This window comes from Dysidea avara, chromosome 7 (genome assembly GCF_963678975.1).
Source record: "Dysidea avara chromosome 7, odDysAvar1.4, whole genome shotgun sequence".
NCBI lineage: Eukaryota > Metazoa > Porifera > Demospongiae > Dictyoceratida > Dysideidae > Dysidea > Dysidea avara.
The window spans coordinates 29765361-29784348 of record NC_089278.1 but is presented as its reverse complement, the minus strand read 5'-3'; the positions used below and the strand labels follow the sequence as shown (position 1 = coordinate 29784348).

At 37.9% G+C, this 18988-nt stretch overlaps 1 protein-coding gene and 1 long non-coding RNA gene across 3 annotated transcripts in view; both read right to left on the bottom strand.

Moving 5' to 3' along the window:
* LOC136260891 (uncharacterized) overlaps positions 1 to 16432 on the bottom strand; it is a 61093-nt gene extending 44661 nt beyond the window's left edge. Inside the window, exons 1-3 of one of the 2 annotated variants that reach the window (XM_066054795.1) lie at positions 16274 to 16403; positions 12421 to 12560; positions 10277 to 10722 (exon numbers count right to left, since the gene is read on the bottom strand). In XM_066054795.1, the coding sequence (XP_065910867.1) occupies positions 10277 to 10699 (423 nt within the window). In that variant the 5' untranslated portion in view covers positions 10700 to 10722; positions 12421 to 12560; positions 16274 to 16403. Of the gene's footprint in view, positions 1 to 10276; positions 10723 to 12420; positions 12561 to 16273 lie in introns of both variants that reach the window. The other variant, XM_066054794.1, reaches the window with a different exon arrangement.
* Positions 16433 to 17927: 1495 nt separating this feature from the next.
* Positions 17928 to 18900, bottom strand: LOC136260890 (uncharacterized). Its single transcript, XR_010703750.1, has 2 exons — positions 18621 to 18900; positions 17928 to 18555 (listed from the first exon to the last, which is right to left on the bottom strand). It is a non-coding gene; the product is annotated as an uncharacterized lncRNA (long non-coding RNA).
* Positions 18901 to 18988: the final 88 nt, after the last annotated feature.

Here is an 18988-nt window from a genome sequence, read left to right as displayed (position 1 = left end):
ATTTTCAAGGATAAATGTTCATAAATACTTTCCGGCACCACTAGATTGTGGAACAGCCTGCATGCCTGATCAAATTATTAAATTAGAAAGCATATAAGATTTCAAAACTCTCTTAATGATTATGTAATCAATAAATAACTTAGTACTTAATTACTTACACTTAATAATATTATTTTATATTGCATGTATACTCTTTTAGAGTCCTGCAACTTTGAGTGGCCGTAATGGCAGTCTTTGCGATGAAATGTGTGTCAGTGCTTTTGTGAAATGTTGTTGTGAACATTTCCTATATAACCATGTGACACCCACGACCCAGTGTAAAATGATGAAAATATACAGTAACTTTAATAGCTGCATGGACATCAAGTAGAGCTTTCAGATTTGGCAATTATATCTAACTTGATTGGTAATCATTCCAACCTGCCGTAACATTGAGGGTGGTCTGGTCATAACACTGATGCTTTCACACATTCATGGATAAAACAGTGGATATTATAGAGAATCCACTAAATGCAAATTTTGCCAATGCTGGTATGAATCTCAACTACATGCAGGATTCAAGAAATGGAAAGCATGAAAGTACGTCACACTAACTCATTATCACAATAGTTTGAAATAGAAATAAAATAAAATTCCAATGCCACCTTTTTGTCCCAAAAATTTCTTGCACAACTCAATCAGCTTGTCTTTATCAGTGACCTCTACTGGCTCCACACACACAAGTCTGCTGACAGCTGCTAAGTAACATGACTGAGTATACAGTATAGTCTGCTGACAGCTGCTAAGTAACATGACTGAGTATACAGTATCTGCTGTAATTGTATGTCCTAAAATGTTAATCCTTACTGGTTGCCATAATTAGTTGTTCCAAGTGACTGAAAAGCACATCAAGTTAAATCAAAGTTAATAACAGGTTCTAAAATGGAGAATCTACATAGCTAACTGAACAAGATTTAATGATTTCTTCTTACGTATTTTCAACTAGCCTTAAGTTGTGTATGTTTATATATGCATTCTGCTTATGCTCATTTCCAGAAAGACATTTAGTAACTAGTTCCCAATCACTGTCCAAGCCACTATTGGTAGAACAGCTGTCTAACCCATACACTGTAAAAAATGAGCACAACAATATGCACACCATGTGCAAAAGTGTGTATATTGCACCATTTTTGGAGTGTCAGACACACTTCGACATACTTCGACTTCGAGTGTGTCAGACACACTTCGACTTCGAGTGTGTCTGACACATATACAGTATACTCCATGCAGCCTAAATCAGAGTATAGAGACTCAACTATGTTTTATTATAGAACTAAAGAAAGCTGGTCAATTATTCAGTTGGTGTGCCATGCCCTCTGGTAAGTGGAGATAGTAAATTGAGCATTACAAGTAACACCAAAGTGATGGATGTTCCTAGAAGCTTTATTTGTAGCCTCTTCCAGAGATGCATCTTAGTGCTACTAAATGTATTCTCAATGATTATGTTTCTGATTACAAAACTTGCCTTATTAAACTTAACCTACTACCATTAATGTACATTTATGATCAGTGTGACATTTTGCTTTCCATCAAATCACTTCAAATCCATCTGATTATTTCGATACCCAGAACTCCATCAAATTCTGCCATCATTCTACTACATGGGTCTTCTTCCTGTAACAAACTTGAACATGTTTTCACATTTATCTAATCAGCAAAGAAACTTCTACTTCAACAGACTTCCTCAAACTTTCAACAGCTTACCAGTAATTTACTTAACTCAACCTTTTGGTACCACTAACAGAGCTTATGACAAGGTCCGGACACTGGACAAAATCCGGTCAAATTGCATAGATGTCTGACCATATTGCAATTTGTCCAGACACTGTGTCCATCAAAGCACAAGGAAGGAGCCTAAGGGCTGAGCGGGCATGCATCAACAATAACAGTCACTTGGTTACCAGGAGATAGTATACATTCTTACAACCCAAGGGAGTGACCACAAATGTACCAATGCCAACCCTCTAGTGTACTGTAACCACATAACAGCTGCAGTAAGGCATGTGACATCTTACCACTATAATGTTCATTTGCTATGCTATAGTGGACATATTGGGCATTCATCTTCCACATGTCCAGTCAATTTTGGAAATGGTCCAGCCAATTCTGGTTTGCCAGGACATTGTGGCAGGACAACAGAGAAGTCTTATCATAAGCTCTACACTAAATTCAACTAACTAAATTCCTATACAACATTTTATGAGAAACTTCGATCCACCCATGGCCAACCAACATAGTTTTCATTTTACTTGTCTGCTCCAAACATCCCAAGCCACCCAATTTTGATACACTTATCAGCTAATTGTAATTAAATATAATAATAAGTACTTAATTTTAATGTTAAGGTAATGTATTATGGGGTCTGGTACTTACCAGATTACCTTTAGTGCAATTGTACACTAACTCACTTCTACTGTTGTAGCTACAACCATGTAGCTATACACCTGCAACATTGCACTGCAAAGCTTATAGTTGAATTGAATTATTATCCTGTCACACACTGCTGGCAACTGCATGTGGATGACTACATGACACTAAGACATGTCATAGTGATGACTGCCCTATTAGAGTATGTTTGTATTTTTGAAAGGGGGGACGAAAGGGACACGTGTCCACAACATGTTACACGGGAATGCGGCAATGTTCAATTAGAATTATGTTTAATAATAGGTCATGCATTACTCAAATTTCGCTTCATGACTCGTGTTTCGTGGAGGGCAGTGCGTTTTTTGATCAAGACGTTGAGCTAGTATGGACTGGGAAGCTGATAGTGGAGATTTCATTGGGGGGACCAGTTGCAGCAGGGCGGACCATCTGCAGCAACTTTACATGGTCTGGCCGGACTATTTGAGGCGCGGTAGTTGGTCCAGACGGACCACTTGTGGCGGGGGACCACCTGCAGCGTGACAGACACCTTAACTAATGCAGGTTACTTACATCAAGCAGGTTGTTGAAAGCTCTGAGTAGTAAAAAAGTGATACGAGGTCGGCTGACGTGTGGTTAAAAATCACAAAAATTTCAGGATTTCACTAGACTCAACAGCTATAGGTTTCCTCTGAATGCACAAGCAGTGACCTCTACTATTCTCCAAGTTAAAGTAAATGTTTTATGTTATCCTGTATGGCCCATGTTATTGCATGTACCATATGATTCTAGCCTCTCCCCTCCATCCTTTTAGCTATAAAAATAATGGGGGTAATAACAAACAGAAACACCATCTGCAGTATTGTCCAGGAAACATACTAACAAAATAGCTTTTTAAAAAAGTCTCCACAAGTATGTATGTTTACTGGTATGTAGTAGCTCTATGTAGATAATTTTCAGTCTAGACAATATTCAATAAGCAATGGCAAAAAAGACAATTTTATAATCCTCTTGTTTATTGTATCTATTCATCCCTCTCCTACATGGTAGTAGGAAGGCACTAAAGTGAATAAGTGTTGTTGGTGTGTATCCCTACTTGGTATAGTAGGTCTTTGTGCAGTGCTCTGGGTACATCGTCCCCATCCTTTCTGACATGACAGTAGGAAGATATGAAAGCACAGGTAACTACAAGAGTGGTTGTGTGGAGCCCCTACTTGGTATACAGTACAGCTCACGGGTAACGTCGCATGTACACGTATGACGCGCACTCAAGTGACCCGTGTGGATGCAGCAAGGCTACAGTAATGCTCCACGATAGCTAACTTTACTTGAGAGCGTCATGCAAGACCAGATAACAGGCCTCACCTATGGTCTTGGGAGGCGGCACTGGCTCAGTTCCACCAGCTGTGAAGTCTCCTATTGCAATGCCTGTGTTGTAGCTACCGAATACTTGGTAACTTAGCTACTGGCTTGACCTTGACTCTGTCACGGACTACAGTCATTGCTGTAGCTAGCAGTATAGCTACCGTAAACCTAGATGGATTGGTCGCCAAGTAATGCCACAGAACTCCAATTAGTACATTTTTCTAATTCGTATTTTCTTTATCTAGATAGTTAAAGGAATGGTCAACCGAAGTTTCAACTCTAGAAGCCAAGAAATTTTGAAGTTACAGTGCTACGAAGGGCCTACGAAGTGCTAACAGCAAAAAATCGATTTGTACAGTGACAATAAACTACAGACGTTTAATAAACGATCATAACATATGGATGCAGTCCTCTACCAAGATGCAACTTGCACCATCGAATTCTCCATGAACAAGCAAATCCATTGCTGGGTACGTTTTGTCTTCCAGGCATTTCCTACGTCCACGGGGGACTGGCGAAGGCAAACGAACATGAGAGAAAGCGATAGTGAACTGCTCGTCTAACGCAAGGCAGACTAACGCTAATATCTTCTGTCTCCTTGAGAGTACTGACACGAAACAAAGATTTTGGAACTCCTCTTGCTTTTGGGATCAGGATGCTGCCAAAGTTTTTGGTAGAGCTGTACCGATATGGAATTTTGGCATGTACCGATATCCGATATGGATACCACCAAAAGAAGCCGATAACCGATAGTCGATCCGATATTTGCATTACAAACAAAAGTCATAGTTAATCCGTTAATCCATGCAAAAGTGTGCAGTTACCTACTCTACAACAACATGTGGATATATTCATTGCTCACTCTATGCCTGCGGTAATAGTGGCTTGGGTTTCTATTGTGCAATCCAGACAATTAGGCACCCACAAACATTTTTATGCATACTCCCATGGAGCCTTGAACGGATATTTCTGCATTACTCCGCATTTTATTGGCTTGTGTGAAGGCTGGTACAGTAGGTTTTCTTGTGACTGTTTTTTATTACAAAGGTACTATATATAACTGCTTCATTTATTTAAGACTGATAAGCTTTCCACCAACAAACACTAGAATCGCGTGTATTTGTATGGCTTCTCGTAGCGTAGCGCTTGCTGTCCAGTGAACAATAAGTCACTGCTACTGAACAGCCACATGGATAACGTAAAAAACCAATATTATAATCCGTTTATGTACAAACTATTGCTGTATAAATATCGGTAGCGATATCGGTCCTCGTACTGTTCTGTACCGATGCCGATATTGGTAAAAATTGCCATATCGGTGGCCGATATTTTGGCCGATCCGATTATTGGTACAGCTCTAGTTTTTGGTGTTATCACTTTCTTTCATTGTGAAACAAGCGCTTTAGATTTTACGGATTTTCTTTCTTTTTCGTAAATATTCCACCCATTGCGTTCTGCGGGCCCAGGCGTGCGTTTATTGCAAGCATTCTACTGTATAATTAGCTAGCTAGGCTTGCACGAACATAATTATGGGACCGATCACAAATGTTTATGTGATTTAAGTGTTGTATGAAGTTACTAAACTCAGTAGCGAGTGTTCTCATGAGTGGCGAGTTTCTCGCGCAGCTAGTGCATATCCACGCGATATTCCACAGGTATTGTGCAGTACACTGCAAAAGAATGATCCCGCGAGAAGATGCGAGCATTACTCGCATGTGTATACTCGTGACGTTACCTTTGAGCTGTACTGTAGTAGGTGTTTCAGGTACATTGTCTTCTGTCCTCTCCTATGTGGTAGTAGGAAGGCTCTGCAGAGACAAATAAACTTGGTGCAGAGTTCCTTAATGGTAACGGGAGTTGTTCTGCAGTTGGTATATCGTCCGTTCCCCAATAGCAGGAATGAAACAGTATAATCAAGGTTCAATTAGGCAGCTGCATTCCCCTTAAGTTGGCCTATTTTTGGTATAAATGAAACATAAATCCCCAAAATAGCCCGTTTTGCACCTAAACATTATGTTACTTTCCTGCTGGGTAGGTAGTTTACCCCTGATTCAATAGGCCCCCTGCAGCTGGGAACCTCCTTGTACACCTACTAAACCACCACCCAATCACTGACTGGGCACTACCATCCTCCAGATTCTACCGTGTATCCAGGCACATGTGGTGGAGGAGGGCAAATCTAGGAGTAATAGTAATAATTTATGGAATTTTGGTTGATACATTGATAATCTATGGTAAATTTCCATTTCACGTACACGCCTTGGTGTACTATTATCATAGTACCTCTGGTGCTCATCACCCATACAATTTTTTTGCCCCATACATCACATAGTTTCTAATTTATGACTACTGTGACAAATGTTTCAAGACAATTAGGTTCACCTTAAATCACAAAATTGACCATAACTTTGTAGCTACCATGTTAATATCTTACAATAAAATTTTCGCTGAGTAAAGACTGTTGATTGACCTTTAAGTAATACATATACAGGATATTACCTCAATTAAAGTTTAAAGGTATACAATTGATTTCAAAAAAATGCCGTTTAAAATACTTTGTATTTTTTAGTTATTAATCCTGAAATGTAATCATTTTCTGTACAGGTGAACTTTGCTCTGAGGTGGTTTCCTTTCGGCGGACTGAAATACGCGTGTGGCAACTTTCCTCAGACTACCTTCCCCTTGAGGTTTTCAGGCGTTTAGCAACTGAAGAACAACGGTGCAGGCCTCGTACACTACCAGGAATAGCCTATCGCTTCAAGTTGAAAGGGGGCGCATCCCTTACATACGCTAACGAAAATGAAGAGCAGCTTTGAGGCTTTGTTGAGAGAATTTGTGGGAAAAAACACATTAGTCACACTATAAAACAGTTTAGAAGATACTTCTGTGCGTAATATGTTGGTAAAAGCGGTTTGTTTAACAAACGCTTCCTTAGCAGTGCATAGTAACGTAACTGAACAAATTACGAATATTTCATGATTTACGAAATACGAGAATTAGCTAATAATAGTATTGCACAACCCAAAACTAACCTATTGTAAAATAGTAATACATAGTTGGTTAATTCATAGTAGCATAATATTATACTGTCTACAGTTAATTCCAGATGAGTTAGCTAGCTGCATGGCGCCAGGTTTTTAGAAGTAGCACAACATCAACTTGTTTATTTTAAAAATTACTTAATGGAATTTTCTAGTGACTGACTGACTGAGTAAGTAACTGACTAGTGCCTTCAGACAAGCATAACTCAATAACGGCTAAAGTTACGGGCTGGATTTTTTCACTGTTCGATGTCGCTACGGCCTGAGAGATGCATTTTGGCATATCGCAGTACGTACAGTGCATTCTTCATGGACTTACCACTGTCCTACTTTGTGTGCCATCCATCTTTGCTGACAGTAAAAAGTGTCGAATTGGCGGTAGCACGTGATGGCTTCCCTTCGTAACAGAAATCATCCATAGTTTTCATAGTGACTATTGTGACTGCAGAGGTGCTTTTCGAACAGTTCTTGATCTGTATTGCTGTGTAACGGGTTGACAACAAAGCGTAATGAATACTTCAGTTTTCAGACAATAATTGATATAACTGGGGCACGTGGCACCATTTCTTTCTTTTGGTATGCGTGGATTGCAGAGGTGCTTTTCAAACAGCTCTTGATTCGAAATACTGTGTAACGGGTTGAACATAGCTGACAACAGATACTTCACTTCTCAGATGATAATTGATATAGATGGGGTACATGGCATCATTTCATATGCGGTATGCGTAGATTCACCAGTCATAATAATTATTTGCAAAAAAAGTTAACAAACAAGTACACTAAAAAAGTTTAGAATTTTCAACTAGAATGGGGACCATAGCACATCGATAAAAGTACTGAAACAAGCTGGAGTAGCGTACGATATTAAATCACAGTAAAACAAGTGTTATGCTCAAAATGCCGTAATAAAAATGCACAGTAGGGATATAACACTTCTTATTGTTTTACTGTGATTTAATATCGTACGCTACTCCAGCTAGTTTCAGTACTTTTTATCAATGTGCTATGGTCCCTACTCTAGTTGAAAATTCTAAGTTTTTCTGTGCACTTTAATATTAAATATGCTGTGGTATTCAGTGAATTTTGTTGCTATATGAGTGTACATTTTTAATAACCACTCCCAACTAGACAATGCCAGGTTATCTTATACAATGAGCTGTTCAAGTACATGCAGTGCACCTGTATTAGTGACCACCTGTATTGAATGACAAGACAAGTTATTGTGACGAGTTACCCCACTGTAGAGAGTTCAGCTACATTATAAGTTATCCAGTAGACAGTTCAACTATGTTATTATAAGTTTTCCTATAGGACGTTGAGCCAAATTACCAGTCACATAGGTTCAGCTATGTATCAAATCTCACTGCAGAGAGATCAGCTACATTACAAGTCACCCAGTAGAGAGTTCAGCTTCACCCTGTAGGAGAGTTCAGTTATGTCATTCACCCTATAGAGAGTTCAGCTGCAATACGAGTCACTCAGTAGAGATTTCAGCTACATTACAAGTCTCCCTGTAGAGCCTTTTGCTACATTACAAATCTCCTGGTATAGCTGGAATTCAGCTTGAACTCACCACTGGGTGACTTAATTGTAATGTTAACTGAACTCCTCTCTACAGGGAGACTTGTAATGCCTACTGGGTGCCTTGTAAACTGAATTCTATACTAGATTTATATATATTACAAGCCACCCAAAATAGGGTTCACTATGATTACAAACAAGTCACTCTGTAGTAGATCTGTGAAACAGGACAAAATGTTATAACCGTTTACTGGGCACATCATAACTACCGGTTATCCAGTTAACTGAACTTAAATGACTAATTTTTATGCTGGACTTAGCTTGTAAGCTTAAAATATATAGTGTAATAAGCAACAAAATTAATAAAGCTGAATCCTGTGATATCAATGTTGAAGTGTTACATTTTTGAGTGAAAATATTAGAGATCAGTTATCCAGTTTATGAGAAAAAGTAACTGGTAACTGAATTTATAAATATAACTGGTTGATTAATTGGTTAACTGGTTATGTTTCACAGCTCTATTCTGTAGACAGTTCCATAGGAGTCATATAACAAGCATTTTTTTAGTACTTGATAATATCAGGAGGTTATTGAGTCCAGAGATGATAAGCTTCCTGATACTGTTCCATCACAATTACTGTATAATTAACAACTAGTTAAATTCAAATCAAAAATAATTCTCTTTTCTCTTCTTCTTACAGTAAACAAGTAAAAGTCAATCTCCAAGCTGGCTTATGTCTGGTTTTAGGCATTTGCAAAAAAAGGGGCTATATCTATACCAAAAACAGCCTCATTGAGAAAAAAAAGTGGAACTGCCAAAATAGCTAGAGCGAAAAAAAAGTTGTGAAATCAAAGATGGCAACCAAGAAACAGCTGCTATGGTGTTAATGTAAATCATTTTACTGTTATGCAAGCAAAGGTGGCAGCCAGGAAATTGCTGTAATGATGCTAATGTCAATCATTATTCATGATTACTCGTCATTAAAAATGATTAACGTCTTATCACAATTGGCCGCCACTTTGATTTCACAACTTTTTTACCCTGGCTTTTTTGTGAGCCACACCCTTTTTCACAGAAAAGCTGTTTCTGATATACTGTAGGTATACATCCCAGTGAAGGCATACTTCAAAGAATTTATGGAGTTTAGTGCAGTAGTACTGTATAATAGAAATTTGAGCTTTCCTGGCCAAAAATATCATCCCAAAACAGCTTCACAATACCATCCTGGTGCATTGGCAGTATTGGTTAGTTATAACCAAACCCAAAACTGCCTTTAACATGACCCTAATTTGCTTCCAATAGATTGCTATGAATTGTATTCAATGAAATTTTCTACTGCCTTGCTCGATAATGGCTACAGCTACAAACTTGATTCTTTTTCACTGTTTGACATTACTTCAGCCTGACAGGTGCTTTTGCCATATTGCAGTACATGCAATGCACACATCATAGACTTACTCTTGCCTCTTTTGTGTTCCATTTCTTTTTGCTGACAGCCCAATGTGTTGATTCACGGTAGCACGAAGGATTCGTTATGTTTGTAAATGGGAATTGTCTGAATTTTCCATGGTGATTGCAAAGGTGCTTCTCCTACTGTCCTTCATTTGTAACACTGTGAAACAGGCTGAACACATAGCTGAAAATGAAGCATATGGCCACTTCACTTTCGAGTCAGTATATGATAGTTGGGGCAGATGTTCAGACAAAAAAAATTTTCTAGCACATCCTTTCTTTTGATGCAGTATGCACAGGTTTGCCAGTTATAATAATGTTACCAAAAAAAGTAAACAAACAAGTATACAGAAAAAATAAATAGGGATTTTAGAGATCATAGAGAAAAAAAGTAGGGAAACAAAGGAGGTTGCCTACACCTGTATCTGCAGCAAACAAAGCTATGTACAGTCCTATACACATGTGACAGTGGTACATGCAGAAAAGTACTTACATTGCATTTATTTCTAACCATACTTTCATATTCAATCGTAGTTAATTCCAAAGTAGGCCGATCTACATTGTACCAGACAATTGGAGTAACAAATAACAACAACATTATACAAATAATCACAGTGATAGTTGTTGCTAATCGCAACTTTAAAACAGTGGTGATGTTCTCAGGTGTAAAAACGTCAACTACAATACTTGCTAGAGAACCTCTATGCTGAGTATTCCCCGAAGTATCTATACTACTAGGTACTTGCAAGTAGTCAGTGTGTGATTCATTTCTCCCAGTACATCCTGAACTGGCTATATCACCATCACTATCTGCTTTATTGTCCATCTCCGTACTGTCCACCACAATCTTAACATCATTATCTATCTCTGAAGTATCAGTAGAGTATATCCCACTATCAACTGCTAGTGTACTCATGGCAAAGTGATCGAGGTTAGAAACTGCCAAACAAATAAACTATTATTCATGTGACCAGGCATGTGGGCACAAACTATACCTATATACTCACATAATTACAGAGCTGTGACCTGGACCAAGTACACAGTATATAACCTATAACTGATTTATTAACCAACAAATTGGCTTAATCCTTATTTTTTACATTTTTCAATGTAATTAACAGTCTTTTCATCAAATTAATCAATCAAACCTGCTGTTGGACATAAAATACTGGTTAAAAATGAGACAATAAACATCCTCCTCTGACTTTAGTGCACCCTTTATGACCAATTTTGTGGTCATGTGATCGAACCAACCAAGGGCAGAGTATGTATGACCAGTAAGGCCAGAGCCTCACCACTTTTTTTGCTGGAAATAAAAGAATATTTACCCCTACATTTGAATATCAAATCTACTACACTACATTTGTTAGGATGGGTATACATAAAACTGGACTGGTGTTTCAGAGGTGGAATGACACATAATATGCATGCACTTCTCATAAGTGCTCAGCTAAATGAACAAAGATATACTAATATTAGCAGAACTATTATATCATTAGAGCCTGCATCTCAATCTCGTTAAAACTGACCCCGTGCATTCTAGTGTAAAGGTAATGCAGTATATAGGCAGGCGCAAATCCAGACTTTCTAAAAGAGGTATTCCACTTTGGAACATGGTCATGATTCATTACCTTTAGTACAGCTCTACATAAAGCAGCAATATTTCATAGCAACAATTGCTCTTCAACAATGTGTTTCAATTATAAAATAGGTCTTTAGAAATTGCTGTTGTAGCATGTAAAACACCAACATGGTAGTTATTGACTTATTGTTAAAGGAACTTTTTGCAAATGAGGTAGTATAGTTTCAAATTATTTTGCAATAAAGAAAGGTAAAATTAGTGTTCTACCATCGTAAGCATTTGCAGTATGCATTTCTTTGACTAATAAACTGAATTAGGTTTACTGAATTTAAGAAAAATTATAGCTAAGGCTCTCACTTTGAACCCCTCTGGATCTGGCTATGTATGGGTATCTGTTTTGATTCAGAAAACTTAGACTGCCCAAATTAACGATTCCTTTCTCTACTCCTTGCAGAAACAATGGAAATGCTTATAGCACGAGTTCTGAATATAGCCCATCAGAACACGCTTGGTTCAATGACACTGGATACCCTGTTAGACATATTGTAGTACTAGCTATTTACCTGATTATCTACCATACAGTGTGGAGCTCCTTTATAAATTCAAATGATACAGACAGAGATTTGTAGTTTGTTTTTGTTAATTGCCACTCCCAGGTAAAAACAAACACAAAGCAATGGTCTTCTACATACTGTTTGCTCATTGGCAAACACACATATCCTGAAACCAGCTTGTTACACAACTTTTAGTTACCCACAGTCATGAATGTTGTTAAACACACCTGCTAATGAGATTGTTGAACAATCAAATAATGAATAAGCCATTCATAGTTTTGGTCAATGCTTGTCAGGCTTGCCTGATTTAAAATTTGATTGATGATGTTTAATTGTTACATAATTGAATAATCACTATGCTGTATAGCAGGAAAGTTTGGCAGGAGTAAACTTTGGCAAATTTCCATCATAGGATATTGGCACATTTTGGTGAATTTATTATTAGCTAATACAGATTTGCATTGGATAAACAATTAGTTTAGCAAAACACCACTCATTCACCTAGTTTGTAAAACTTTCTTTCTGCCAAACTTTCCTAGAGAAATTTCCTTTCCTTTTCTTGTCTGATGGATGAACTTTCCAATAACTCCTTTTGGGTGAGTGTTGAAACTTAGTCAGGTCATCTGGATTATCTAGTGTTGCTATGTACATAGAAAGTATAGTGTACGTGTATCTTATGTAGTTAGAATTTAGCGTAAATACTAGTTAAAACACCATCGTGTGTACAATAAGGTAACAAAAGCATGAGAGTGTAGACAAGAGACTAATATACGTAGCACAAGGCAAAGCAGCGTGCCATATTACAGACCAAGCCTGAGTGCATATTGTACAAGTATAGCAGTGTTTTAATTGGGTTAAAGTACTTTCGGGTTGTTTTTGCTTCGAGCATTCATTTTGTAGACTCAAACCCTATCAGTTTTCACCCATCAGACAATTGGTAAGTGTCATAGTAAAAGTGTTTGGTCTTAAAACAAACAGATAGTATCTTTTGACTATATACTTCTGACAATTTAAAATGTTACACACATGATCTGAATGGTCAGTGTGGTACCAGCTGTACTACTGCTGCTAGCTACCCAGAATGACTAACCATAATATTCTTTTGTAAACATTACTACTATATTATAACAGAGTTTTTTCTAGGATTGTGGTGGCTGTATTTCAAGAATTTAAAGCACAAACACATCAAACAATGAATTTTTTGGATGTGTATATAGTACTGGTATTCTCAAATTGTGATGGGAGAGTATAAACAGTGAATGGACTACTAGAATGGTGGAATACTGGAATGGTGATATGGGATTTTGTAAAGTTTAACATCAGTTTTTATATCTGAATAAGTACAACCCCCCCCCCCCCCCCTTAAAAGCAAATATTAAATAGGATTCCCCTTGAAGTCAGCTCTTTTAGCATAATTCGCCTCACTATATACAAAGTTTACCAATGTGATGTACTCTAAAGTCAGTTGCAAAAGCAGTTTATTGGGAATACCAAGAAGACTCCTGACTTAACCCTTGCTCCCAAATGATAAAAAAGTTAGCTAACTAGTTGACTACATGTATGCATTGTAAAAGTACATTCAATGTATAATGAAGTATTCATTTATTTGTTATCAACTTTACCAGTTATGCTATGGAGGGCAATCACAGAAGGCAGAGCTTGTACAAGGTGTTTACCACTAACCTATAGGAGCCTAAGTAAAAATCTTTGAGTAAAGTGAAACGGGACTATCTTGTAAGTGTTTACAATGAGCCTTTGCCACAATTATGTCAGAAACAAAAATTAAGCCAAAGTTTCAGTGTTGTGACAGTGCCACATTGCACACTGAACTGAACCTTCATTAAGACAGTTAGTTTCAGACAAGTAATAAAGCATTGAGTTATAAGTCATACAAGTGTTGTGGTGAGGAAAAGCATGCTAAAAGAGCTGACTTCAAGGGGAATACTATTTATTTGCTTACTTAAGGGAAGGAGTTGTACTTATTTAAATGCAAAAAAATGATATTGAACTTTAAAAATTTCCATTCCACCATTCCAGTATTCCACCATTCCAGTAGTCCATTCCACTGTTTATACACTCCCAATAGTGATGGCTACTTTGGCTACTACCAACCAGTACCCTGCTTTTAGCCCCTGAGTACTTAGCTACCCCCAAGTTTTGTTTTCAGATGCTCGAGCAACTATGCATGCAAAACTACACACAAGGCCACTAGCTAATCCATTGCAACAAGGAAAATAACAGTAAACAATGTATGACAATCCCTTGCCGTTGATTTCTTAACTCCTCGCACTACGTATCTAAGTGTGTATCACCAGAAGTGTCTACTTTCCCACCATTGCTAGTACACTTGGCTGTGCTGTGTATAGCCAGTCGGCACTACGTATGTATACTTGCAATGATGCAATAATGCTCAATAATCATGACTGTATTATAGTCATGATTACCACATTTACTTTAATTTTACCCACTGATTGCCAATCAGTGGTAATCCTTTTTGGTTTTGGCATTGATTCATGCCAAAACAGCCCCTTGATTGCTTGACTTCATTTTGATTCCGGTTGAAAATGTTTTATCAGCAACACAGAAGAAACCACCCCTTGACATCTGGTTAATGCTTTAATTATCCTATGGGCATATTGTAGCCAGTTAATAATAAATGAGAATTACTTTTGCTTGCCATAGAGAAAAGCATTGCTATGATAATGAAACTTCTCGGTCTTAGCTACCATTGACATGAAAGCAGTGCGTAACTCAGCATATCAAAACTACTCTGTACATTTTGTCAAATCACAACCAAAGCCTCAATGGTCAAATTTTTTTTTCACAGAATTCCAAGTTTTACCCTTAATTCTAAAGAATTAATCATTAAAAAGATGTAGTATCTACTTTATAATCCTTTTATTACCTCAGGATTGTCAAACAAGCTGATTAAAAAAACCTTGTCATTTCTTGTAATTCCCTTGCCCAATACAAAATACATGCTTTTTACAATATATTCAGAAAACACAAAAGTACAGGAATTAGCACCCATAATTTCTACAGCACATTATACAATGAAAGAAAGCCCATGAATTTCCCTATACAATGCCGCCCGTACTGGGGTTGTAACGTTACCTCAGTGTCACTTATTCATTGTTGATTACGGCATAATGCACACTCTCTATTGGAGAAACTGATTACGCGGGTGGACAAATCCCAAAAAGTACAGACTGTTACCCTCCACCAAATCCCCAAAACTTGGTATCATTGTATGCGTTGAAGCACGCTGATTAAGAATTCACCCGTATTGAGTGTTTAACTGGTAAATTTACAGAGAAGTACTCGAAAAGCCTTATTTTTCCAACATTTTTTTACGTACCTGATGATGCGTAATTCACCAGAACAAGGCTCTTTCTGCCCTTCCCGTTCATCTCAGAGCAAAATCTAATATACCACAGGACTCGCCTGCCATTAACAAATTCGATAAACCAAACAGTGTTTCCATATACTGAAGTATGCGGAAGTTATAGTGAAAAAAAAAGTGGTTTGTTTACGAGGTGTTGTAATTTTTACCGAAAATCGGGAAATGAGCAAAACCTTGCGGTATCCGGTAAATTTGACATTAGTTTTAATATGGTGTGAGTGGGGCGCATGACACGGTGTAGACACCACTATGTCATGCTCCCTACTCACACTACCAGAGAAGTATGCCATGAAACGTCTATGTTTTTTCCATGAAATGTTAAATCGCCCCTATGAAATGTACCATGAAAGTCAATTCATGGTATAGCATGGGTTGTTTCATGGGCCATGAAATGTGTCTCCAGATCAGATTTTCATGGTAAATTCATGGCATTGCAGAGATTTCATGGGTGCAGTATCCATGAAACGTTAAAATTCATGGGATAAACCATAGGTATTTTCATTGGTATTTCATGGTTATTTTCATGCACTGTATCTGGTAGTGTCAGTGTAGCTGCCACTGCGAGTATATGGCTATAGTCGCCAACACCTACGCAAAACCCTCAAAATTATGCACAAGAGTCAAAATAGTTGTAAATACAATAAAATAATGATAGCTATTTACAGTCAAGTTTTGCTTCTGCAGTCTCAGTACTGAGTTCGGATCTGCGTGACGCCGTGCGTGAGTGCTTAGCAGTTAATTAGCGCGATAGCACACTCAGCCTTTTGCCATCACGCTAACTGGTACGTTCTCACGCACGAGGTCACGCAGATTCGTACGTTGATGAAAACCTCAGTACTAGTACCCGGCCAGCACGATGACAAATTAAAACCACTTGAGTCAACATTAAGCCTCACATTAAGCACCCCCTTGAAACAGTACAAAAATCAATACAAATTATGTAGCACTTACCTGAACTGATTTTCTGTTCTCTTTCGGTTCACACGTTATTATCTAGATACGTAAATGGTAGTTATTATCAGATTCTATCTGGTTCGGGTGGGTTGCCTTTTTAGGTGGGGACTATTCTACGGAACGGAACGGAACGGAACGGAACGGAATGATGGACTAAACCACGGAACGGAACGCTTTCTCAAATTGAAGCTTGCAACTTACCATTGCCGAAACTTCCCTTATAAGTTAGCAGTGGCATCTCCAGTGGGTGATTAAACATAAGATAAAAAGAATTAACGGATCGATTGTGGGTTTTTGTTGGTTGTCATTAGTTACGAAGTATTATTGTGGGATGAGCTGTATCAGTGATGTTCATCCATACGGAAGGGAACTTTTTGGACTTTAGAAAACAGTCTGGGCCGGTCTTTCAAGTCATAAGTCAGTGTATAAATAAAGCAAGCAGGAAGATACTGGTAACAGGAAAGAGCCAGCTGAATTAAAACTTGAAGAATTTTGTGCAGTGTGTGAGGAGCAAATATTTTGGCAGACCGCAAGGAGGGTAGCTATATTCTGCAAACATCACTGAAGTGTATGCATGGAGTTATTTATATATTAACAGCTGGTGCAATGGACTAATGCCGTATTCAATAGTGAGCTGATTTTATCTGTTGCACAATTCAAGGATGTGTCTGACTGCTAGCCTTGAATCAGGCTAAATGCCAAAACTCCAAGATCAGCCAAATCTCTATTATAAGCCGCATGTGAAACCATGCCCGTAGCCACCAGGCAAACGTGATTTGGACCAGGATGTGTGTGTAATTTCAATGTATCTAGTCAGACCTGAAATGGAACACTCACATTAATTACATGCCACCTAAGAATCCTAGGATTTCTTAAGTGTAACATTTCACATGCTTCACTTCAAACAAAACAGGTTAAATTTGTTCGTCCATTTTCAAGTGATTCCCAGTCCAGCTGGTCCATGAAATTACAATGGGATCACATGTATTTGTTACAGTGCGGCTGTCCTGTGTTGGATCTACTCTAGAGTTGAGATTTTAAGGTAGACTCACTGCCAATGTACTGACACTAGTACTGTTGTAGCATGTTTAAGTGGAGGACAAATGAAATAGTAATGCTAGATTATTTATGTATACAAATTTTTCATAATTAAATTGATATCCCATTTTGATTTGTACTTCCACTTAGCAACATATTCAAGAACAAGAAGCTACCACACTTAATCTCCAACCACTGTCATTAATTAACCAAGATCTCACTAGTCTGTGATTCACCTTACTGTAGTGATTTTATTGATTCATCTGTATGTTTTCTTCATTTTCCTTTGAAGTTGTACCAAGAGTTCATAATAAGGTGGAGAGTGTCTAACTTGAATGCATTCACCAAACACCCTGCTTAAAGTAACACCTCGGCCTTATTTCAGAACAAAGACTTTACCTTCTTCAGCAACACTAATCAACAGTTTTCTATCCCCCAGTAAAGGTGTTGATTTGATGAAAGGTGAACTTTACGCAGGGTGTTTGTACAGGCCATACTGAGAGTTAGACACTCTCCCCCATACAAATCAGTATTACGAACTCTCGGTTGTACAGTATAGGTAAACAAAGATAACTTTCTCTCCCATCTTATTCTAGGATTTCTATTGACAAGGAAAATTCAATTATTTGTATACAGGCTCAAAATTGAGAAAATATAAAGAAAGTGAATTAATATTATACAGTCAGTTTGCTTTTGGATATTTAATGCCTCCAACCACAACAAAAATTCGATGAATCCATGCATCTCATCACTGGTCGTCTGAACATTCTGAAAGTGATACCTCACTCAATCAACCATATATTCTGTTTATTAGACTGAATAAAGTCATGATTACCTAAACAATCACTTAATTAATGTTTTATAATTATCCTATTCCATTTTTCCTGGAGGTTCCACTGATAAAATGCAATTTCAGCAATGATAGCAGCTTGGCAAGTTGATTCAGAAAGCATTCCATTCTGTAAAATAGACCCCATCCAGAATTCAACTCAGTACTCAGGCTGAGATATCTGACAATAGTCCACTACTCTGTAAATGAATCATTGATGTTCACACAATATAGCCTCCTTGAGGTATCTGAATGTTTGCTCCTCACACACTGCACAAAATTCCTTTAGATTCTGCTTAGACTGAGTTGATTCAGCTTGTCACCACTGGCACGATACTTTTTTCCTTTGTAGTGTAGCTATACACATACTGATTTATGCCGATTAGAAAGGCTGGGCCTCAGACTGTACATTCTAAAGTCAAGTAAGTAAAAATAACTCACATACTAGTAAAAAAAGTCATACATTAAGTTCCCTACTTGATATATCCGAAGATGAACACACTGAGTCAGCTATTCCCACAATTAGTACTTCGTTACTAATGACAACCAACAAGAACCCACAATCGATCCTTAAATTCGTTTTATCTTTCTTGGGGTACGTTTGATTACCTGCTGGAAGTGTCACTGATAACTTGTACAGCAATAGTAAGCTGCAAGCTTCAATCTGAGAAAGCATTCCGTTCCGCAATTTAGTCCATCATTCCGTTCCGTTCCGTTCCGTAGAATAGTCCCCACCGCCTTTTTAAGGCGTGGTCGTTTTACCGTAAATTTTCCACATACTTTCCGAGTTCGCTACGGCTAACACTACTAACTCGTTTATCCATGGTTTTCCTATGAACTCAAAT